The sequence below is a fragment of the Meriones unguiculatus genome, chromosome 1, assembly GCF_030254825.1.
Source record: "Meriones unguiculatus strain TT.TT164.6M chromosome 1, Bangor_MerUng_6.1, whole genome shotgun sequence".
NCBI classification, from domain to species: domain Eukaryota; kingdom Metazoa; phylum Chordata; class Mammalia; order Rodentia; family Muridae; genus Meriones; species Meriones unguiculatus.
In genome coordinates, this window is record NC_083349.1 from 179,477,540 (window position 1) to 179,500,919 (window position 23,380).

The window sequence follows — 23,380 nt, forward strand, 5'->3', positions numbered from 1 at the left end:
GGCTGGCCCAGTCTGTCTGGAAGATCCTGTGCCCTGGCTCCTTCTAGGTCCTTTCCCAGGCTGCCGCGCCCCCTCTTCTCCCACGCACTGTGCTCCCCCACCCAAGGCAACTGGGCGCCAGCCCCACAGCCCATCATTAACCAACTCCATGTGGGGAGTCGGGGAGAGGGGGGAACAAGCCTTCAGCCAAGAGGAAAACATGGGCAGTTTCTGTGACCCCAGAGCTGGGGGTGGAGGCGCCTGGGCTCAGACAGTAGCAATTAGCCCCTGACTGTGGGATCATAGGACATTATCACTACTGTGAGTGGCTGGTGGTGAGTGGAAGGGATACAGAGTCATCCCAGAAGCTCTGTCCCCAAGAGAATTCCCCCAAGGCCTTCTTACCAGCAGAGGTCCCTGAACTGGAGATGCGAACCACTGTGCTGAGCCAGCGCACGCACTATGCCTTCTTGCTGTGCCTCCCCAGAGAACTGGCTGGGAACTGGGACAAGGAATAGGACAGCTATTGCCTGTGTCTCCTCCTGGTGCCCTGTAGGCTAAGTCACTGTGGCCCCGTCCCATCCCGGCTGTGAAGAGGAGTTTGGAAGGAGGTGATGCAGCCTGGGAGCCAAGGAGCTCCTGAATTAATGGGGAACCATGCCTGGGGCATAGATACAGGAAAGAACAAGTTCAAAGGGCTTCAGCGAGCACCCTGCCCTTATGGCTTCTTCCTGGCAGAATGATCGGGTCCAGATGACAGGTTGGCAAGACCTTCCAAGAGGAGGTGACCCCAGAAAGGGAGTTCCCTCCTGATCCCATTCTTTTTTCCTTGCCAGCTCCCCAAATGCTTCCTGTCTGGGCTTCCAGAGAGTTGACATTTGGGAAAGAAGCTGTGCTGAGGGGAGGGTCCTAAAGCTTTAGGTCACCTTGCTGACTCAGCAGAGTTTCAGGGACCCTTCCCCCTCCCCACAGTGAGTCATTCCCACTTACACTTAGCTGTTTCTCACCACCGGAAGTCCTGTCCTGCCTGCCAGTTCCTGGAGGGGAGGGAGGGAGCATGCCTAGAAAGCCCTAGAAGCAAAGGATATTGGCTTCAACTGGGGATGTGCCTTGTTGGTAGGGCACTTACTTAGCTGGCATATACAAGGTCCTGGGTTGGATTTCCAGTGTGGTCCCTGATCTACACACACACACACACACACACACACACACACACACGGAGTTGGGGGAAACAGGGTTGACTTTTTCACTAGCCAGATGTTATGGTACCTCTCACATGTAACTAATCCCATTAGTCAGGAAGCTCAGTCAAGAGATTAAGGCAGGAGAACTACCATGACTTTGAGGCCAACCTATGCTCCATAGTCCTGTTCTAGGGCAGCCTCGGCTACAGTAATGAGACTCTTCTCTCACCACAAAGTAAAACCAAAAGAAAAGAGGGACGTCGCTTTGGCACAGGTCCTTGTCAGAGGGCCCAGCCCCCTACACCTATACACACAGACTTCTCCTTTCTTGCGTGCCAACCCTCGGCTCAAGCCACTGCTGGAGACACGGAAGAAAACTTCAGGAAAGGAAGGCCCGGAGAAGCTCAGCGTAGCCAGGCCAGGGCACAGCGGTCCTCACAAAAGTTCCCATTTACACACCCACCTTCTGAGCCCAGACCCAGCTTGCCCAGCTAGGACAGGAGTTCTAAAGTCAGAAAGGGCATGGAGACAAGCAGCTCACATGGCCACGCCCGATGCGTGGGAACCTTTGCCACCCCCCTACAGATTAGCTCCACGGCAGGCAGGGCAGGGCCTTGGGGAGCAGGTTCGTCCGCCACAACTGAGGAGCCTTTGTGTTTTGTTGCTGAGCTTGGGCTTTTGCAGGCCTGTGACGTTGAGGGGTGGGCTGGTCTGATGCTTGCCTTGCTGGCTCAGCACTTCTGAGAAGCCAGGTCACCCCAAACTGTCTAGCCTGTGTTCTGTTAAGGAAACTGAGGCACCAGAGCATGAGTCCCAAGGGCTTGTGTCTTGAACCTTGACCTGACCACCTAAGGATGGTCAGGGGGCATCTGGGTAGTGATGGGAAAAGACTGTTTGTGTACCCTCGGGTGTAAGACCCCTCTTGTGCAGGTACAGGGCCCATGATTTCTGCATCCTTTGCCCCTGCCCTTTACTCTTTCCACTGTGTACATAACTGCTTTTTGTTATGTGCACTCCAGCACTGGGCTTCCCGGATTCCAGTTTTTGACCCACAGTCTCTGGACCCCAGCACAAGCTACCTAAGAGTACTGTGTCATTTGACACAAATTGGCATTTGTGTCATTTTCAAAGTATTGTGGGGTTTCTGAAGGACACCACACAGAATAAAGCTCCTAGAGAGACAGATTGAGCCAGACCCTGGTTTAGGATGGGCATTGTATTAGGTCAGGGGGCTGCTGTTCTGTGTCACTTGGCAGATGACCCAGTCCCTCTTGACTTGGCTAGTGGAAAGTTGCCTGAACCATTGAACTCTCATGTACTAACACGTCAGAAGCTCCAGTCTGTAGTCTGCAGGGCCAGAGGACCTACTGCTTGGGTAACCAGAGAGTCAGCAGGCTCCCCAGGTTTGGGCCTGCCATGTCAGGCATAATGTGGTCAACACAGCCCAAGGTCAAGCATGTCCTTGCTCTTCCATGGTAGCTAGACCTCCATTAAGTGACAGAGTATAGACTCCAAACAAGGGCAGGAATTAGTAATGGGTATAGTTGCAGGTACTGTGCCAGTGAGGCCCTAGCAGAAGTGCCCATCAGAGAGTCAGGAATGAGAACCATCATAGTGCCCTAGAAGAGGAGGACCTGTACAGTGCCTACCGCTAGGTAGATGATCAGTAAACGTTTGTCGAATGAAGTTCCAGAGAGGGAGACCTACTGTTTCACAGATGATGATGGTGATGATGGTGATGATGATGATGATGATGATGATGGCAGCAACCAACATTGATTGAGCATTTATTTTGTCCTAATACTGCTTTCTGCTTATGTACTCCATTTCATCCTTGCAACAGTCCTTTAGGGGCAGGCATACACTATTAGAATCCCCATTTGGCAGATGTGCACCTCAGTGTGAACTGAGTCATGGAGAGGTTAAGCATTAGCCCACTAGATGTCCCAGAGGCAGAATGCAAACTCACACCGAAGACTGTTCCCAGCCCCTCTGTTCGCAAAAGAGAGTGCCAGAAAGTCCCTTCAGAGCTCAGCAGCCACCTATATCATTTTCCAGATTATGATGCTGGAACAGAAATGGAGAAAGATGAGCATATTCTAAAACCCCCACTTCCTGCCACCTGCCCCAGCAGGCACCCATCAATCCTGTTCCTTTTCCCAGGCTTCCTCAGCCCCTCCTCTCCATGTTCAAGGGTGAGCCCTGCACCCTTGAAAAAAAAAAAAAAAAAGAAAAAAAAAAAGCCACACAGTCTAAGAGCTGGGTACCTAGACCTGACTTGACATGATTTGGCCAAGCCAGGGAGCCCCTGCAGAAGCTTGGGAACCAGGTCCCTCCAGCTAGAGCGTTGAGGAGTGGCCTAATTTTGCTAATCATCCTCTTTCAACTCTAGGACACTGGGGTCTTTACCCTCAATATTCCAGGAGCCCCACATGACACCCATGAACCACCCCCTAGGCTCTGTTAACAGCCTGCTATGGGAGAGGCCGAGAGTGAAAGTGAACATGCCCGCTACCAAGAGGTCCTCCCTGTCCTCTCCCAGCCCATCATAGGGACAGAAAGGGCCAGGAATGCCTTTGCGTACCGTGAGGGGATGCCAGGAATGTTTCTTTCTGCACCACCTTGAAGCTGCTTCTGGGAAAACCCAGTGGAGAGAAAAACGGCCTCTACCCAGGGTAGGTTTAGGTAGGGAGGGGACACACACACACACACACACACACACACACACACACACACCAGAAACCACCCCAACTTTCATGGGGCATCATTAGCAACCTCCCCTCCTGGCACTGATGTATCCCTGAAGGGTGAGGTCACTGCTTAGGAAGGTTCAGCCTGGGTACAAGGGCCAGCCCCTTGTCTTCCCCACACCTGCAGAACGGATGAGAGGAGATGGGGTAGTGGAGCTCAGTGGGCCATGTGCCCCTTCAGACCCACTAGACCTAGCACCAAGATGGTTCCTGATGCCCATGCCCCTTCCTCCAACTCTCACCTGTGGCCCAAGCCCTCCCAACTGGCTTTTCCAGTTCTTGGCTTTATGTGGCGCAAGTTCCCCAATTATGCCCACATTATCTCAGCTGTTGGGCAGCCTCCAGCAGGCTTGGGGAGTGGAGGCTGGAGGAGCATCAGGGAGCACCCATTTATCCTGTCAAGGAGGATGGAGGAATTAGTTGCTTGCCAGCTGACCAGTCAGCAAGAGTGCTAGACCATCTGACCCACTGACCTTCTCTCAGGGCTGCTTCTGGGTGGGGCACAGGCTGGGCTGCTGTCAGACAGAGCCAGAAGGAAACAGGAGACCCAGGGCATCCGGCCTACTCCTTTCTAAAGGCTGCCAGGATCCCACAAGTGGATGGAAATTCAGTCCCCAACTATGTGCCACACTTCCCCCCTCGCAGCTTCTCCAGCCCCCAACATCTCCGCTTGAGACGTCTGTTGCTGCCAAGGGCCAGCTAGGGGACTAGGAACACTCAGTGTGCTTGGTAAGGCTGTATGAATGGCAAAAAGAACGGGGATATGGAAAATTCTCAGTGCTGAGGGCATGGCTCGAGAAAGCCAAAACCAGATATCTTCAGCAATTCTCTCTCTTTCCCTCCCTTTCTTCCTCCCCCATCTCCTCTCCTCCCCTTCTTTCCTCCACTCACCTGCAAGGTGTTACTATATAGTCCGGACTGGCCTTGAACTTACCATCCTTCTGACTCTGCTGCCTGAATGCTAATATTACAAGCACGTCTCACCATGCCTGGCTTAGCATGCATTTCTTGAAAGCCTGCTTTATTCTAAGCCCCTGAGATCCCACAGTCACTGTGATCTCTGGAAGAGTGAAATTGGGAGCAATGTACTAAAGTGACCATGGGCTTTGGGACCTACCCAGCAATCCCGACTTCTCCATCACACAGAGGAGGCAAGGACCCCAGGTCTCTGGGGCCATCCCCCTGCCTTTGGGTCTGTAGAGGGCCTGGTATTATTGATGGCACTCAGGATGCAAGATACGAAGCCCACAAACGCGGTCTCTCATCAATGACAGGAAGTACGTACAGTCATGTGACAAAGATGCAGCTTTGGGGATGTGACAGACTTAGAGATGGAGAGAAGTAGAGGACAGAGCTTGGGTCTGGCATGGTGGCCCCAGGCCAGCACCAAACTCAGGCTAAGGGGGCTCAAGGAAAAAAACCTTCTAGATGAGGGAGCCCCAGCTGCCTGCCCCTTCCTGGGAATACCCATTCTCTTGGCTGCCACTGCAGTTTGCCCAGTGATAAATATTTGCTATACTAGAGAAAATGAAACACAGAAGCATCTGTAAGCCAGCTACTGAGCTGCGCTGGGCATTGGGGACTCAGGAAGAGAACCAACTGTAGAAGTTCATAGTCCAGAGAGAAGTCAGGGGTATAAGCAGCCATATTCTGAGACAGGGAGGGCTGTGCTCAGAGGAACCTGGAGGACCAGACTGGGCAGCTTCTGAATGGAAAGGCTTGTGTGGGCTCCTCATAGGAGCTGAAGGGGAAGGGCCCTCTAGCTTCGAATCCTCAGCAGCTTCTCCAGATTCCTGCCCCCACCCCCATGTCCTTTCTTACCTGTATGCCGCCTGGTTCCCCAGCAACGGGTAAGGTGGAGAACACTGGATTATCTGGCTCATTTGTCAGATGAGGGAACCGAAGCCCAGGAAAGTTCTTAGTTAGAGCTATTCTTGGAAAGGAGAGCTTTTGACCTTCATACAAAATGATGGCAAGCTAGGCAGATATGGTGCTGCTACCTGTAATCCCAACATTCTGGAGGCTGAGGCAGGAAGTTGCTTAGTTCAAGATCAGACTTGACTATAAAGCCAGAAACCGCCTTAAAAGGCATCTTGGGAGGGCAGGGGGAGGCAGAGCTTGAATGTAGCTCAGTGGGAGAAAACTTGACAGGCCTGAGCAAGGCCCTGGGCTCCATCCAAAGAACCAGAAAAAAGGGGGAAAGCTAGGGTGTGGATATATGGATACTAATGCGTATGTTTGGAACACTGGCCTGTATCACTCCGTGAAAAGCAGCATTTGGAACAATCTGTACAGTGTGATTCTGATTTTGTTTGGATTTTGGGGTTTGGTTTTGGTTTGGTTTGTTTTTTTGGGAGAGGAGGGGTTGGCTTTCTTTTTAATGTATAGAGCTAGGGAGATGGTTTATTGGGCAAAGTGCTTGCCATAAAAGCAAAAGGAGCATATTGAGGGTCCCCAGCACCCACACAAAGGCCAGATGGGCATAGTGGCCTGGCCAGGAGGCAAAGATGGGGTCCCTGGAGCAAGCTGGCTAACCCCATCTGGGTCCAACTGAGAGATCGTGCCTAAAAATATGAGGCTGAGAAGGTCATGTGTTTAACTCCAGCACTGAGGAGGTAGAGGCAAGCAGATATCTACAAATTTGAAGCCAGCCTGGTTTACACAGCGAATTCTAAGCCAGCCAGGACTACATAGGAAGACACTGTCAAAAAAAAAAAAGGAAAAATCAAGAAAAAATATGTTGGAACTCAATCAAGAAAGATAGTTAACACCAACCACAGACCCACATTTGCATGCATAACACATACACATGCAAAAATACGTACAGATCATTGCCAGGCATGACAGTGGCACACACAGAGAATCCCAGCACTCAGGAAGCTCGGGCGAGGATTGTGAGTTCAAGGGCATTCTGAGCTACAAGTGAATGATGTCATTCATCGTCGTCTAGGTATCTTTCTGTGAAAGATACCAGAGAGGGATTTTATTATTAAATTCGTTTATTTATTTTTACATGTGTATGCATTAGCCATGGTGGGTATGTGTGGAGGTCAGAGAACCATTTATAGAAGTACCTTCTCCCACTGTGTGAGTTTTAGGTATCAAATTTAGGTCATCATGTTTGGTGGCCAATGTCTTTACCCACTGAGCCATCTTAACAGCCTATGGGTGGTTTTTATATCAAGGAAGTGATTTGTCTACTCTGAGGGGGATGTGAAATGAGTTTCACTTGTAGCGCAGGCTGTCCTGGAACTTACTATGTATATGTAACCCAGGCCGGCTTCGGAGTCTTATAGCAAACATCCTGATTAGCCTCCCAAGTGCTGGAGTTATAGGCACAAGACACCAGACCCAGTGATTATTTCCACAAGAAGATTTACAAAAGGAATGTGACTGCTGAGGAAGTCAAGACCAGGGGTCAGAGAAGGGTGGGGCTGGGGGGTAGTGCCTGGCACTGACCACTTCCTGTCCTTCCTTCTGCCAGGCTCTCACACGCAGGTGGTGCAGGTGAACGATTCCATGTATGGCTTCATCGGCACGGATGTGGTTCTGCACTGTAGCTTTGCCAACCCACTGCCCAGTGTGAAGATCACCCAGGTCACCTGGCAGAAGGCCACCAACGGCTCTAAGCAGAACATGGCCATCTACAACCCAACCATGGGCGTGTCGGTGCTGCCCCCCTACGAGAAACGAGTGGAGTTCCTGCGACCCTCCTTCATCGATGGCACCATCCGCCTCTCCCACCTGGAGCTGGAGGACGAGGGCATGTACATCTGTGAATTTGCCACCTTCCCTACAGGCAACCGTGAAAGCCAGCTCAACCTCACTGTGATGGGTAAGCTGCCCTGGGGCTCTTTCCCTTGCCTGTCTAAATGGCTTGGCTATCCTTAGCATGTACCTCAGTGGCCACAGACATCCCTGTTGGGTTGGCATGTTCCCATAACTCCAGGTACAATGCCTCTCACTTGACTAGCCAAGTGAATTGTGTTGTCCACAATTCCCCGAGGATCAGGGATGGGGAGCCGTGGCTTTGGACAGGGTCAGGAACTGTATTTAGGTTGGGGCTCCCTCCAAGAGACCTCTCCTCATGTGTTGGAGACCAGGAAGCAGGCAGGTGCTTTAGATACCATGGTAAAGAAGGAAGCTGCTTGGTTTAAGCATCCCAAGACTCTAAGAAGCCTAAAAACAGGACTGTTTGTGGAGCAAGGAGACATGAAGAACTTCCCAAGAGAAATTCTGGCAAGGGGTCTGGCAAAGCATGATTGAGAAGCAGGGGTGGCCAGGGTGACTACCTAGCAGACGCCCAGGCCATTTCAACTGATGCCATGGTGTTGTTCCCCACAGCCAAGCCTACCAACTGGATCGAGGGTACCCAGGCAGTGCTTCGAGCCAGGAAAGGTCAGGATGACAAGGTCTTGGTGGCCACCTGCACCTCAGCCAACGGGAAGCCTCCCAGTGTGGTGTCCTGGGAGACACGGCTAAAGGGCGAGGCAGAGTACCAGGAAATTCGGAACCCCAATGGCACGGTGACAGTCATCAGCCGCTACCGATTGGTGCCCAGCAGGGAAGCCCACCGGCAGTCCCTGGCCTGTATCGTCAACTATCACCTGGACCGCTTCAAGGAGAGCCTTACACTCAACGTGCAGTGTGAGTCATGGCCCTTCCTACCTGTTGCCCTCCTCCTCTGTCCCCTCGTCTCTCCCCACTATTTTCCCTCCCAAGATGCTGCGATCTCCCTGTCCTCTCCCTCGGTAACTTCCTCCTCTCCTTCTAACCTTTCCCCTTGTCACTTCTGCTGAGGTCCCGTAATGCCAACTTAATCTCCAAGCTGCTCCTGCGTCCCGTCTCCCATCCTTAACTGTCCCTGCTAGCCCTTCCCTGTCTGCCCTCCTGACCTCACCCTCTTCCAAAATCCTCCGTTACCTCACAGATGAGCCTGAGGTGACCATTGAGGGCTTTGATGGCAACTGGTACCTGCAGCGGACAGATGTGAAGCTTACGTGCAAAGCAGATGCTAACCCTCCAGCCACTGAGTACCACTGGACCACGTGAGTGCTGTAGGCTGGCCCGTCCCCTGAAAATACCACTTGTTGGGCCACGGGGGCTCAACCACCCACCTCCGAGGAGTAGGGAGGATTAGAATCTAGGCTCACATTTTTCCATAGAGGGTAGTTTAAGAGATGCCCCCTCCCCCCCACCCCCCCCACACGCACACATGCACACACATACTGTGTACATACATCTCTGCATTTGTTTGAGTGCTTGGGTTTGGGACTAATAATCCTGACGGCAGGGGCTTCTCTTGTAACCTGCTTCCCTTCTCTCACTAATAAAGAAGATTGCCATTTTCCTTTGGTGATTCAGCCTGAGTCACCCCACCCCAGTCCCCATTTTTTATTTTTATCAAAGTGTCCCCTGGGAAGCTGGTGTTCTGGAACACCCCAGTCTTTCTCTGTTCCTAGACCTTCTCTACAGCAACCGGGTTCTCTGGGTGGAGGCAGCAGTGGACCCTCTGTCCCACTATCTTGTGCTTGGCATTACAGTCTGGTACTTGACCTTTAGAGAGAAATACATCCCCTCCAACCAACTTGAACATCTCAAGCCAACATCCTTTCCACAGAGAGCTAGGTGGAACTCAGACAGGGTATGGAGGAAGCTAAGAACGTTGACATGGGTGGCCAGCAGGCAGCAGCTCAGAGTGAGTCTAAGCCTTTTTTCTAGGCAGTAGAGAGCCCTGTTAGCCTCCATTTCTAGGCACAAAACTGCTTCAGAAGGTGACAGTGGGCAGAACCTGCTTGCCAGTCAGCCCTGTAGCTGGAGTAGCTGCTGGCTTAGCTGAAGAACAGTGAAAAAGGGAAGGATGAAGGTCTTCTGTACTTGGCAAACTCCCAGGATGGACCCCACATGGAAACATCTTGAGACACGCACAGCAACGGAAAGATGATGAGAAGGAGCTCAGCCATGTCAGTTTGCCCATCTGATTAGCTTCTCCAGATGCACTTGGCCCCAGCGGCCCCACTAGAGGAGAACTATGGACCCAGGTGTCTCTGTTGTCAGCCCACTACCAAGGAGACCCAAGGACCAAGAGGACCCAAGAGCAGTAGAGCAAGCGCTGTACTGAAGCCTGCCGACCCAGCTGGCTCTCACTCTGCTGCTTCCTAGCTGTGTGTCCTTGGCCTTGGATCTCGGGTTCATCTGTGGTGTGGGAGTGGTACCCACCTGCCTTGACTACATTTCAGTGATGTGATGATCAAACATGAACTGACAGGCATGGTGGCCCGAATCCTGTAATCTCAGCACCAGAGAAGCCCAGTCGGATTGCTGCAAGCTGAGAACCAACCTGGGCTATATAACAAAACTGTCTCAAACAACAACAAAAACCCATAAATTACTAAATAATAGAAAACTTCGAGATGCAAGAGACTATTGTTGTTACTTTTTTTCCCCATTCCAAACACACCCTAAGATACACACTTAGCAAAAGAGGTGGCAGATAGCACCGGAGCCAAGCAGGTGCACCAGGGGCTACTTTTTGCCGCTGAAGAGTCATAACCCATCACTGTGTCTCTCAATACCTACAGGTTGAATGGCTCTCTCCCCAAGGGTGTGGAGGCCCAGAACAGAACCCTCTTCTTCCGGGGACCCATCAACTACAGCCTGGCAGGAACCTACATCTGTGAAGCCACCAATCCCATTGGCACCCGCTCCGGCCAGGTGGAGGTCAATATCACAGGTAGGAGTCCTCAGCCACCCCTGCCACTCCCCATCCTAAGGTCCCTCCATAGCTCCACCCTCTTTTCATTGCATCATGGGAAGTTTGTTCTTTTCCGCTCTTGCTTCTCTGGATTTCAGGCCATGGTTCTTTCTTTGTGTTTTTCTCTCTGCCTTACGGGGAGCTAAAGGGTACAGTCAGAGTGACCCTCAGTGAGAGAGGGGCAGGAAGTGCTGTTTTTAGCAATGGCGTTTAAGGGCAACAGCTGACCGCCTGCACCAGGGAGTCATGCTGGCTTGGTGGGGCAGGTCTGCAGATGGAGCACATGTCCTCCAAGTTCTGCAGGGTGGAGATGAGGAAACCTGTAGGGCTGCAGGGAGAGGCTCGCCTCAAGCAGAACATAAGACAGTGAGGTAGAGGCTACAGTGAGTATGAACCCTGAAGGCACTGGATACATATGTCTCAAGACCAAACAGCTCTTTTCCCAGATCTTTCTCTCATTACGTGAGGGGGTGAGTCAGTCGGGGGGGGGGGGGTGGAAACGGGGGTTGAGTTCTGTGATGCTCCTAAGGGAGACCTCACCCAGAACATGACCCGAGCAGGCCTCATCTGTAAAATGGGGGCAGTGTGACCTGCCTTGAAGGAAGGGCTGCTGTCCAATGCCACATAATGTAGGTCACATAACCTAGCACAACCTCGTCTGTCAGTAAGTGGCCAGGGCTCTGTGATTACTGTCATGACCCCTATCATTATCACTATCATTAACAGAAGCATCAAAACAAATGCACCAAGGAGTAAATTGCCACCAAACTTCACGGGGGAGGGGGGTGTTTTTAGTATCAAACCTAAGCTGGTAGTAGGATAAGAAAATGACACCAAGAACCTCTGAAAGCAGGAAGGGACATCCCGCTGCTACCAAAGGAGACATAATAACGTGCAGATCCCGCTGCTACCAAAGGAGACATAATAACATGTGCAGATCCCGCTTCCACCAAAGGAGACATAATAACATGTGAAGAGCGGCCTTGGGCCTCCAGGAAACTAGGTAATGGTTAAGAGTTCTAGCTAGACACAGGTTTTGGGGGCCCCGAGAATTCGCTGGCACTGAGCATCTGTCCCAAGAGAGTGAGGCATCCTCTGTGGGTACATTTCAAACCCGTCTGCACAGAGAGCATTTGGAGATAGCCAGGGACTGCACTGCCCTGTCACCTAGGAACAAGAGGGCATGGTCACTTACTGTTCTCTTCAACCCCCTGCAGAGGGGCCAGGGTTGGAGCCTGGTGACAGGCAAGGTGACAGGCCAGGATGGGGTTTGGGAGTTTCTGTAGGGTGGCAGACAAGCGGAAGAGGCCTGCCACACTCTGCTCCCTTCTGGAACAAGTTGAGCCTCTTACGGGCCTGAGCTCTGGCCCTGAGGCTGTGGGGTTGGATGAGGAAAATCCCAGCCGCCTCCTACGAGGAGTCATCATAGTGAGGGTGACCAACAGTGTCACCTGAGGACCAGGTATGCGTTCATGGAAGGACTCTTGTTGGCTGCGTGTCCTTGAGCAAGTTCTTTGCCCCTGAGCCTGAGCTTCCCAATCTGTAATTCGGAGATAGTCGAACTTTTGTCTCATCCTCTGTATGACCACGGAGTACTCTCTCCAACAGTGTCACCAATGCCATGACATTCTACTCTGCCACCCAGGAACTCTGGGAAAATGGCTGATTGGAAACTTGGAGGAAGTAAGGAGCCCAAAAGCATCTTCTCATTGATGCTGCTTCTCAGTATGAGAAGAGTGATCAGAGACCCTGCAAGTATACTCAGCCTCAGAGCCCCAAGAATGCCGGAAAGTGGCATCCATCTCTGAAAGCCAAGTAACAAAGACAATGGCCATGAGGAAAGGCTGCTCCTTAGGGCTCAGGTCCAGGAGCAGAAAGGAGGAAAAAGAAGAGAAAACTAGCCATGAGGAGGAAGCTGATATAGGTACCTGGTACCTGCTGTGGGTCCTGTAGTCAGGTCTGGGAAGTGGTTTGTGCTCTTTTGCACGTAACTCCTGGAGTGTGCTCAAGGACAGGTGGTCTAAAGCCACCCGGAGCACCAACTGGAAAAGGGCCATACCAAGTGCTCTGTGCTGGCATATCTATTAGCCAGGAGCCAAGAGAAGAGAAAAAAAAAAAAAAAAAGCATGACATTCCTTGATCTCCTGATAGGCTCAGGAGCTGTGGGTTGCCTTTCTGAAGGATCCAGTGCTGTTTATTCCTAAGTGGCAGACACCCTCGTTGCTCTTTTCCCCACACCAGCAAGTGCCCTCTGCATCTCTGGCAACAACCCAAGGAGCATAGCCGGGCCTTGTGCTCCCAGCCCTGTGCTCCCAGCCTCACTGGTCTAAAGCAATGCATGAATAAGAGGGATAAGTGGAAATTTAATATTTCATTGCATCCATCTTTTCAGGTAATAGCTTTGGCCTGGGCACATCTGGAGGGGGGAATGAAGAGCAGCTGGAGTAGGGTAGGCAGGGGGATCAGGTGAGGCAGCGGGACGGCGGTGGTGGGCATGGAAGAAGGGCCTGAGGGCCTTTGGAAGGCTCACTGTGGAGCAGCATAGCGGGGCTGGGTTGCTGACTGTGTTCAGGTGGCTGTGCGGTGGCACCAGGACGCCAGTTAGGGGTTGTCATAGGGAATGACTCCTAGTTGAAATAGGCACAAGCTGTGGCCATAGGGATGAGAAAGCTGAGCGGACAACGCAGTGGAATTTGTGGATGCCATTAACAGCATCTGACCACTCAGAGAAACCCATTTGCAAGGCCCTTGTGCTGAGAAGCAATTTCAGAGTGCTGGGTCAGTGGTGCCACAAGATACTAGATGTAGTACCTACCTTCTTCCACAAGGACTAACTTCAAGGGTAGGGAGGAGTCCAGGGTATGACCTTGACCAAACTGGATAGCTTCTGCCCCTCAGGGTTAGAAGGAAAGTGGTAGATTGGCCTCTACCAATCTAGAGCAGCAGGGAGGAAAGCCACTCAAATTCACTGTGTCTGTCCCAACTCTTACTACTGAAGTCTGGACTCATCCCATGAGGCATGCCAGTCAGGCCAGTTCTTTGGACCAAGGATGGTGGGCCTTCACAGAGAGTGTCTCTGCAAGCATGCATGCCCAGACACGAGTGTGGGTGTGTTCTTCTGTGAGCCAGTGTGAGCAGGCAAGCCCTGTCTGCATGCTGAGTGTGCAAATGGAAGCCTGGGGCTATGCTGGGGGTGAATGTGCCTGTCTCCAAGCCAGCAAATGGCAGCATGTTTGGGAGTCTAAGGATGCAGCTGCGTCCGTACCTCTGGGATTTCCTTCCTCCAACTTGCAGGAGACCTGTCAGACAATGGAGGAACTACATAGCTGCTTCAGCTACAGGAAGGCAGCAAGGCTTCTCAGGGAATGACCCCAGGCCTTCCCGCTCTCCCTGTGGCTGGCCTCACTGCATGCTGGGAAATGTAGTTCTCACAATCTCCTGGCCTGATCTGATGCAGGTCATTTCCTGCTTGCCAAAACATTATGCAGTGGTTGTGGAAGCAAGCACAGACATCTTCTTTGACCCTAGATCCTAGTTCCAAACTATAAATCCTAACTCCAGTTCACCTCAGGTCCATCCAAAGCCCCACACACCTAGTCACCCTTAGTCTGGGAACTGGGGATCCAGAATGAGAAGTTTCATTGCTCTTAGGTTTTGTCCATCCCAGGTTCCCAGAGGGAAGCCTCCAGCCCTTCAGAAGCAGGGCCAAGTGGGCTACTTTGTAAGAGGATGTGAGAGGGACCAGCTGGGCCCCCAGCAGCAAAAGCGAATGACCCCAGTGCTCATTTCTTTCCTCTCCACCCAGCTCTGCCCCTAGCAGTTCTGCTTCTGGCACAGAAAGAAGCTGCTGGCTGACTGTGACAAATGGAGGGGTAGAGGCGAGGGGCACCTTCTCCTTGTCTGCACATGAATTAAGTTCCCATAACTATCCCTCCATCTGCCTCTCTCACTTGGTGCTTTTATTTTGACATCTTAGCTATCCCTCTGCTGTACACAGACCTGCCTTAAAGTAGTCAAGATAGCGTGGGTTTCCTTTGGTCCCAAGGGATCCCCCAGGAACAGTAAACCTCATTAGAGCCTAGGAAAAACATTAAGTAGAGGACCTGGGTGGGGAGGTCAGAGGTAGAGAACCAAGTATAATCTGTCCCTGAGGTCCCCAGTGTGTCCCAGATCCACTTTATCTGTGGACCAAATGCTTGCTCTGCCCAAAGTGGGGCTCCCCTCCAAGGTGGAACTGTGACATGAGAGAATATGTCCTTTTAGTCAACAAGAATTTCTTCACCATGTGATCTCAGCATTTGGGATAAATCAGTGAGTGAAACAGACCAAAGTCCATCCTTGTGAAGCTTATGGGATCCTGAAGATGACACAGGAAAGAGAACAGTGAGGAGGTCACTGTGTTAAGGGTGAGGGACTTGCACATCACAGTTTTAAATGTGGATGAGGAAAGTGTCTATGAGGAAGTGCTGTTCGAGCCCAGCCCTGGAGTAGGTGATGGTGTGAGTCTCCCTCAGGTCCTTCACAAATAGCCCTCAACCTGCTGAAAAGCAGGACAAGATGGTGTCAGGGGTTAAGGCAGGATGCAGTTCATGGAGAACATTCTAGGCTCCCTGGCTTTGGCCTTCTCTGAGAGTAAAATAGTAAAACATTAGGGGCTCTGGACAGGGTAGCGATGGGATACGACTTATGCTTTAATGGGATTTTACTGGCTTCTGTAGCAAATGTAGTCTGTAGATGCAAAGGGTGGAAAGCAGTTAGGTGTCGATAGCCATAAATAATCCAGGTGAGAGATGGTGGTGTCTCAGATGAGGGTGCTTGGGATGGAATGGTGAGAAGCAGTTAGATTCCAGATTTATTTCAAAATATAATTTACAGAGTAGTTTGGGACACCAACCATTCTCATCAGACAGATGGTACAGCAGACCCTGTCATCCTGTGATTAGTGGGGTCAGAAAATCCAATCTAGCTGAGCTAAATGTAAGAGCACGGTATTTTTCATTGGTTCTTTGCTGGGAAAGCAAGAAAGTAACCGCTGGAGAACTTATGCACAGCAGCCATGCTGCAGTGAGTCAGCCCCAGAGGACGGAGAGCCACTTCCCCTACCTCTTTCCTTGTTCCGGCTGAAAGCAGAGCCAGGACCAACTGTGGTTAATCCTAATAAATTTGTGATTAACAAATTTGGCTCTGAAATTGTTAAAAATAGAGCGAAGGATGCATATATCGGTCCGTATAAAGTCTACAGAGACAAAGTGAGCTACAGAAGAGAAGCCCACGTGAGGAAGGCATTGCTGCAGGGTGTGTGGCATAAGCAAAGCCTTGTTGGTGATTTAGGGACTCATTGGGTCTGTATTCCCAGCTGCTTGGGAAGCTGAAACCAGAGGATCACACGTTCAAGGCCAGCCTGAGAAACTTAGTGATAGCCTACCTCAAAATATAAAGTAGAAGAATTAAGAATATAGCCTGGTGGTAGAATACTAGCTTGTGCCAGGCTCTATATTAAATCCTTAGAGACACACACACAAACCAGAACACATTTAGATAGCAAGCATAACGTATTAATCACCTTTCTGTTATTGTCACAAAATATCTTTAAAAATAATCAATTTTGAAAGAGGAAAGGTTTGCACACCTTTAATCCCAGCACTTGGGAGGCAGAGGTAGACACATCTCTGTGGCCAGCCTAGCGAGTTCCAGGATAGCCAGGGCTACACAGTGAGATACTTGTCAAGGGATGGATGCGAGGGGGTGATGGGGGCCGTGGAGAGAGTTCATTCTAGCTCAGCTTCAAAAGTTGCGGTTGAAGATTGTTAGACCTGTTGCTTTCGGGCCTGTGATGAGGCAGCACATCACGGAAAGAATGTGAGTTAGAGTGGCGGGGAAAGTTTTCCAAATCATAGCAGTCATCCATGAAGGTGCGTGATGTGGGGGGTGGGGGGGGGGTGGCAGGCCAGGTTCTAAGTCCCAGCAGGCAATGGGCAGTTGCTGCTGGTCTTTGAGATAAAAGAGTTGTCATGTCTCTCCAGTGGGAATTAATTACTCTTCTCACTGGGTGGGACAGCTAAGAGAGTGGAGACCCAGTGAACGTGAGGTGCAAACCTCAGCATTCTCCTACACTCCTGAGCATGTCACCTCCAGCCCCCTTGCTGCCTGCTGCTGCGTCTCAAAGCATGTCATTTGGTTCCTCTGTAGCAATGCTGTGGAGTAGAGAGAAAGATATATATGGGGCCTATTTGCTGACCGAATAAGGAAGTAGACAGGTGAAGATTCCCCTGGAGTGGTGGCTTGGAACCCTAACCCTCGGGAGGCTGAGATAGGAAGATCTCAAGTTCAAAGGCAGCCTGGGCTAGCGAGGCCTTGTTTTGAATTAACCGAGAAGACTTGGAGGCAGATGTAGAGGACCAGATCTGAGGACTGGGGTGGGGGAGGCAAGCTGAGAGTAAGGTACCTCCTTTCTAAAGCAGTGAGCGAACAGGACCCAGTGGACCATGATGAGCTTGAGACTGCTCCCAGAGAGTGTTGCAGAAATAGGCAGTAAAGACAGATAAAGTAAACACTTACGGACCTGCACTCTGGAGGACATAGTGGTGGCAAGCGGGAAGCTGAATCTTCTGGGCTTGTGCTTCCCTCCGCCCAGCTCCAGGCTCAGGAGCAACTGGGTGGCCATGTGACCTCAGGCAAGTGCCCCCACCCCACCCCTCTTTGGGGCCCCATGTTTTCACTAGCCCTTCTAGCCTGAGCCACGGGAAAGCTTTTCCCCCATTCAGAACCTCCGCCCTGCTCCTGCCTGCCTGCCAATCGCACCCCACACACTCACAAGGGGCCCATGGGAGGAGTGTGATTCCGATGGAGTGAGTGATCCTGAATCAGGGAGTGAGCTGGTTGCAGCAGGCTCCCAGCTGCAGACCCAGGGGCCCAGACAGATCTGCTACCTTGGCCTCGGCCCTCCTGGGCCAGGCTGGGGAGAAGACAGCAGCCTTCCAGGTCTACACCCTAGCTCCCTACCAAGGCCAGTCATGGTCTCCGGTGCCACCCTGTGGTAGTGCTGGGAACCATCTCCCTGTGTCTTGCCCTGGGACCTCTTGGCCTCTGGCTTGGCCTGGCTTAACCCAGCTTCATAGTCACCCATCCACTTCCCAGGCCTGGAAAGGAAAGAAAGAGATGACAGGGTTGACAAAAAAGCCACCTACCTCTTCCTTCTAGTCTTTTATGTTGCCTTTTTTAATTTCCACTCTGTCTGCATTATTGACTTTTCTTTGTCCTTTCTTTTTTTCTTTTTGTCCTTTTTTTTTCCGGGGGGGGGGGGGGGGAGTCTTGCTCTGTAACCCAGATTTGGCTTTGAACTTATAACAATCCCCTTGCCTTAGTCTCTCAAATCCTGAAATTACAAGTATGAGCCATTATACCCGGCTCTGGCTATTATTCTCATTTTCTTTTTGAACACATTTGTTGTACCTGGCAAGGCCAGTGGGCGATTAAACATGTTCTTACGTGTGTATGTTCCTGAGCTGTAATACCCATACAGGCCTCTACAACCCCTTTCAGCCTGTCCCTGCCCTGTGCCTATAACCTGTCACTTTGGGTATTTCAATCCTCTTGCCCAAGCTGGCAATCCCAACAGGTCTCCAGCTTACCTTGCAGAGCCAGACCACAACCAAGAGTGACAGCCCTGGTTTGTAGCACATTGGCATACAATTGACACTCACAGGGTGCAGACAATTGACTCACAGGATGTCTACTTGGGAACCTATTTTCTGTGTATCCTGAAGGCAAAAGAAATGAGTCCTGGAAGACCCACTAGGCTTCTGGTGTCGGGACAATCACTTCTACATGTCAGGCAAAAGGACACTGGTGATGTGCGCACAGGGTTTATATGCAAGCAAACAAACAAAACCAATATGATAGCTAATTGGCTAAGTGGTCTTGGTAAGAGCCTCCCTAACCACCTCCCGCACTGAATAGAAATGAACAGCAGACTACCCTTGGAGGGTGGTGACAGTGAGGGACACAAAGTTTCCTACCTGCAGGTGTGTCTCTGCACCACGGTGGGATAGAACAGGACTGGTGCCACCTCCAGGGATGGTCAGGATGGAAGGCTGGGTGCTCTGCATACATTAGCTGCCACTCTCCTCTCACCTGTCTTATTCTAGCTGCCAATGCTGCAGCCAGGCTTGACCCCAGGAAGGTGGGGTACCGAGGGGCCTCTAGAAGCAGGACTGCTCAAATGGGGTGCGGACATCCTGTCCTGGGCTTTTCCCTCCCCTGCCTCCCTACACCCCTGCTGACTTCCGAAGAGCAGACACTGACAGTATCCCCCCCATCTCTTTTCCTCACCCAGAGTTCCCCTACACCCCGTCTCCTGAACACGGGCGGCGCGCGGGCCAGATGCCCACGGCCATCATTGGGGGCGTGGCAGGGAGTGTCCTGCTGGTGCTGATTGTGGTTGGAGGGATCGTGGTGGCCCTGCGCCGCCGCAGGCACACCTTCAAGGGTGACTACAGCACCAAGAAGCATGTGTACGGCAATGGCTACAGCAAGGCAGGAATCCCCCAGCACCACCCGCCTATGGCACAGAACCTGCAGTACCCAGATGACTCGGATGACGAGAAGAAGGCTGGCCCACTGGGTGGGAGCAGCTATGAGGAGGAAGAAGAAGAGGAGGGCGGCGGAGGAAGTGATCGCAAAATGGGCGGACCGCACCCCAAATATGACGAGGACGCCAAACGGCCCTACTTCACTGTGGATGAAGCTGAGGCCCGTCAGGACGGCTATGCGGACCGGACTCTGGGCTACCAGTATGACCCTGAACAGCTGGACTTGGCTGAGAACATGGTTTCTCAGAACGACGGGTCTTTCATTTCCAAGAAGGAGTGGTATGTGTAGCCCCGCCTTCTGAAGCCTCTGTCTGTGCCCACTTCTCCCTGGCCCCTACCCGCACGCCCCCTGCCCACCCCCACAGCCCACTGCCCCAGGAGCTCGACAAAGACTTGACCAGCTGCCCTAAAACCAGCCCCAAACTCCTGGGGAGCCAGGGGAGCTCAGGGCAGACCCCACTTGGCTTCGTTTTTTTATTTCCTCCCTCACCCCCCCTTACCCATGGTGTTGTGTTCGACCGTGGCTTTGGTGTTGCCGTATCTTTCCTTTAAGGACCCCTTCCACTGTGTAGGGAGCCCTGTTCTTGTCTTGTGTACTTGGGCATCCCTCCAGGGTTTGGGGAGCCAGTCCTCTCCCACCCCCCCAACACTGGAATTTGTTTGTGTTCTCTTTATTGGGGGTGGAGGGCAAAGGGAGCTTCAAGATGAAGCGCACCCCCACCCCCACCCCACATGCTGCTCCTCTTCCCAGAGAGAAGTAACCCAATGCCCCCCCACTAAGCTGATGCAGCCAGTGCACCTAAGAGGTTTTAGGGGTGTTCTCCACGGTACCCACGGGAGTCTTGTCTGTGAAATAATGGAGCTGAGTGAGGTTCTTGCTAGGGTCCTGGGCAGTGTGCTTTCTTGGTGAGGGTAGTTTTATGTTTTCCCTTCTTCCTTCTGGCCTACAAAATGGAGTTGGCCTCGCTCTCATATATCCCTCTCCTTTATCCCCAAGTCTGTTCTCAACACAGTGGGTGACCCCAGGTGGACTCCACCCACAGTTCCTATATGCCTCTGCCAACACATGCATACATATCCATGTGCACACCCCTGGGTCTATGCCAATCTTCCCCAGTGCTCTCATGGCCTGCCCAGGCTGAGCACTGCCCTGGGCCCAAGCCTGTGCTCCGGCACTCTCTGCTTCTCCCCCTCAGGAAGGTGTTGGCCCACATAAGCATTCAGAGACAGCTAGGATGAACCACCCAGCTGCTGCCACTCTAAGATTTTGGTAGAGCTCCAACCTTTCCTTCCAGCGTATATGTTTCTCAGATTTCACCTTATCTGTCAGGTGTGAGCAACACTTGACTCTTCTGGAAAGTCAGGGCTGGGATCCCAGGGAGAAATTTGAGGCAAAGAAGAATTTGTGTGGAGAAGGCAGCCTTGTGGAAGCTCTGCAAACACAATCTGGTAGACTGAAGGGGACTGCTAGCGTCTCACACAGGAAGGCCAGCCTAGATGTCACCGGTCTCAAAGAAAGTGCGGGGGCACCTGGGAGCCTGCTGCTTATCCACAGTCTGATCCCTGCTCAATTTCTCCTGGTGCCACGCTGAGAGGAGGGGGGACCATGGAAGGGCCCTCCTTTGCATGCAGACTGCCTCTTTGAATGGGACTCTGGCTTTTTCAGCCATTTGGGGTTGGGCCTTCCCTTGAGTGCACAGAGAAAGGCCCCCCTCCCAACCCTGCGTCCCCAAGCTCAAAGTGCCTCAGTTTCTCCATCTGTGCACCCCAGATTCCCCGCATTCTAAATGGGTATGCCTATGCCCTGGGGTAGGCAAAATGGACTTCAAGATCCCTAGGGCCTGCCTGCTAGGATCTCGGCTAACTCAGCCCAAGGTGATACTCTCTGAGGAATAGCAAATGTTGGGGAGAGGGAGGCAGACCATTCTGTGCCCCAGGGGCACTGACCACCCTGCCATAGGCTTCCTAAGGGAGCCCCAGCCCTCACCTGCTCCCTTCCCGGTGCTGCTATTGAATTCCCAATCCAAACACTATCTCTGGTGCCCCTCAGCCCACCAACTGGGGCCCTTTTGCCAGGCCCTCACTGCCCTAATCCCAGCCCAGGCCTCCCAGTAGCCATGTAGCAGAAGTCTGAAGCCATGCCAGCCCTGTGGCGGCTCTCCCCTCTTGGCACTGGGGACGCTGGATGGGGTGAAGTTTGAAGAAAGTTCTGGGGCCTTTCCAGCCACAGGGCAGAGTAAGATGGAGCTGGGCTGCTTCCTCCAGCAGTATTAGTGTCCCTCCCATGTCATACCACTTCCCTGCTCCTTGCACCACTCTGGCCTCTCTGCTTGGTCCTCTGACCCCCAAGGCAGGAGGCAGAACTCTGACTCCCTCATAGAGGAATTTTTATCCCTATGGAACCGAAAGACTGAAAGGACCCACCCTCCTGTACCTCTCTTACCTTTCACTGTCATCCCCTTATTTTGTGATGGCCCGAGGAGGCCCTGGGCTGGGACAAGCATCTAAGTTTCCCCGCAGACACCTGCACACCTTTCCCCCAAGCAAAGCACAATTTATAGGGTCCATGCAGCAGGATTCAGGATCCCGGCCGTGGCAGCTGCCACCTGGGCTGAGAGAGGTCATGAGGGAGGGGCCAATAGCTGGGCCTAAGGAGGCGGGGCTCTCTTTGCTCCTGTGTTTGTGGGGCAGTGGACACAGTCAGCTGACAGCGGAAGGCCGGGTGCAGCAGAGCAGAGGGCATTCTGCTTCACTTTCATGACCCCGACACAGCTGAGCTCCTGTCATACTGCTGAGAATCAGCTTGGTGTGTCAACCGCCAAGGCCTCTCTCTCCAGTTGTTGTCCCTCGCTGGCCCCCCTCTCCTGTCCCTCCACTGCTCCTGGACTCCCATTTACCCACAGATTTTGATATTGTTCTGACGTGAAACAATTCTCCGAGTCTCTTTTACCAGAAGGACCTGAAAAATAAAACAGCAGCACATAGTCAGTGAATACACGCCCAGCACACCGACACACGCCTTCCACAGACCAAGCACAGGCAGGTGTGAGCACACAACACGTAAGGAATGAGAAGCCCTTACTAATGCTCAGGCCCAAGACAGATGGACAGGGGCCCAAGCCCCGGGAAGGTGCCCCTCTGCCAGCCACCCCTGTGTGCCCCGGTCACTGGTGCAATAACTTTTCTGCCATCCTTGAGGTGGGAGAATCAGGACTCATGTCGGGGGTTTGGGACCACTCCTCTGAGCCAAGCAGGACACTGCATTCCCTTTCCTGGGAGGAGGGGGGTGCTCCCAGGCCTCTGGGGGTCCAGGTAGAGACATCCCCAAGCCTGACTGCCAACTGAAACCCTCTCCTGGTGAGGGCAGGTGGCTCAAGTTGAGCCTGGCCAGAGATACCCAGAGGTGAGGCACCCAGCCTCACCGATGCTGCTTTCTGACCCTGGCTGTGAGGAATGGGCTTGGGGGGGGAGGTGACTTTTTTTTTTTTTAAACAAATGGAAACAAAATCCAGGAGAAGCTGCCACCCTCACCTCTGAGTGTGGCTAGCTTCCTTTACTTCAGTTTCTTCCTCACTGTTTTCCTCTTTGGTCCTGGGGACAGCCCAGCAGATCCTGGTCTTGACCTGGAGGGGGGAGGGTTGCCCCACCCCCTTTTACTTGTATTAAAAAAAAAAAAGATGGGTTGAAAATGTACTGAGAAAAAAAAATGTACTTTTTTATAAATAAAGTGTTTAAAACAAGCCTGTGTGCCTGGTGTCACTGCAGTGGGGTGTGAGCAAAGCTAGAGAAGGAGACACAGCCAGACAGTGGGAGGACAGAGGGGCACCCGGTGGTTCTATGGCAGGGACTCATTGAGGTGCCCCACTGGCCACCCGGTAGGCATCCCTGGTTCAGTGCCTGCAGGCTGTAATGGAGCCATCCTTCCATGAGAAGATGTGAGCCTTGATGGACACAGAGGGATGGCTGGCATCCACCGGCCAGGGCCAAGGCACGTGGGGGTTAGGGGAAAAGGATCAAGAGAGGGATGACAGGGTACCCAGCTGAGGAAGGCCTGCTCTAGCTACAGCCACAGGCTGCCCCTGTTCCAGAGCTCTTTCCTCAGTCACCACCCCTCCCCAGGTT

General features: G+C 52.3%; 1 protein-coding gene across 1 annotated transcript in view; it reads left to right on the forward strand.

Annotated features, from left to right (window-relative positions):
* Nectin1 (nectin cell adhesion molecule 1) overlaps positions 1 to 22,998 on the forward strand; it is a 60,971-nt gene extending 37,973 nt beyond the window's left edge. Inside the window, exons 2-6 of the mRNA XM_021636903.2 lie at positions 7,398 to 7,748; positions 8,258 to 8,560; positions 8,844 to 8,961; positions 10,495 to 10,646; positions 19,003 to 22,998. Coding sequence (XP_021492578.1) covers positions 7,398 to 7,748; positions 8,258 to 8,560; positions 8,844 to 8,961; positions 10,495 to 10,646; positions 19,003 to 19,547 — 1,469 coding nt within the window. The 3' untranslated portion in view covers positions 19,548 to 22,998. The remainder of the gene's footprint in view (positions 1 to 7,397; positions 7,749 to 8,257; positions 8,561 to 8,843; positions 8,962 to 10,494; positions 10,647 to 19,002) is intronic.
* The last annotated feature ends 382 nt before the right edge of the window (positions 22,999 to 23,380 follow it).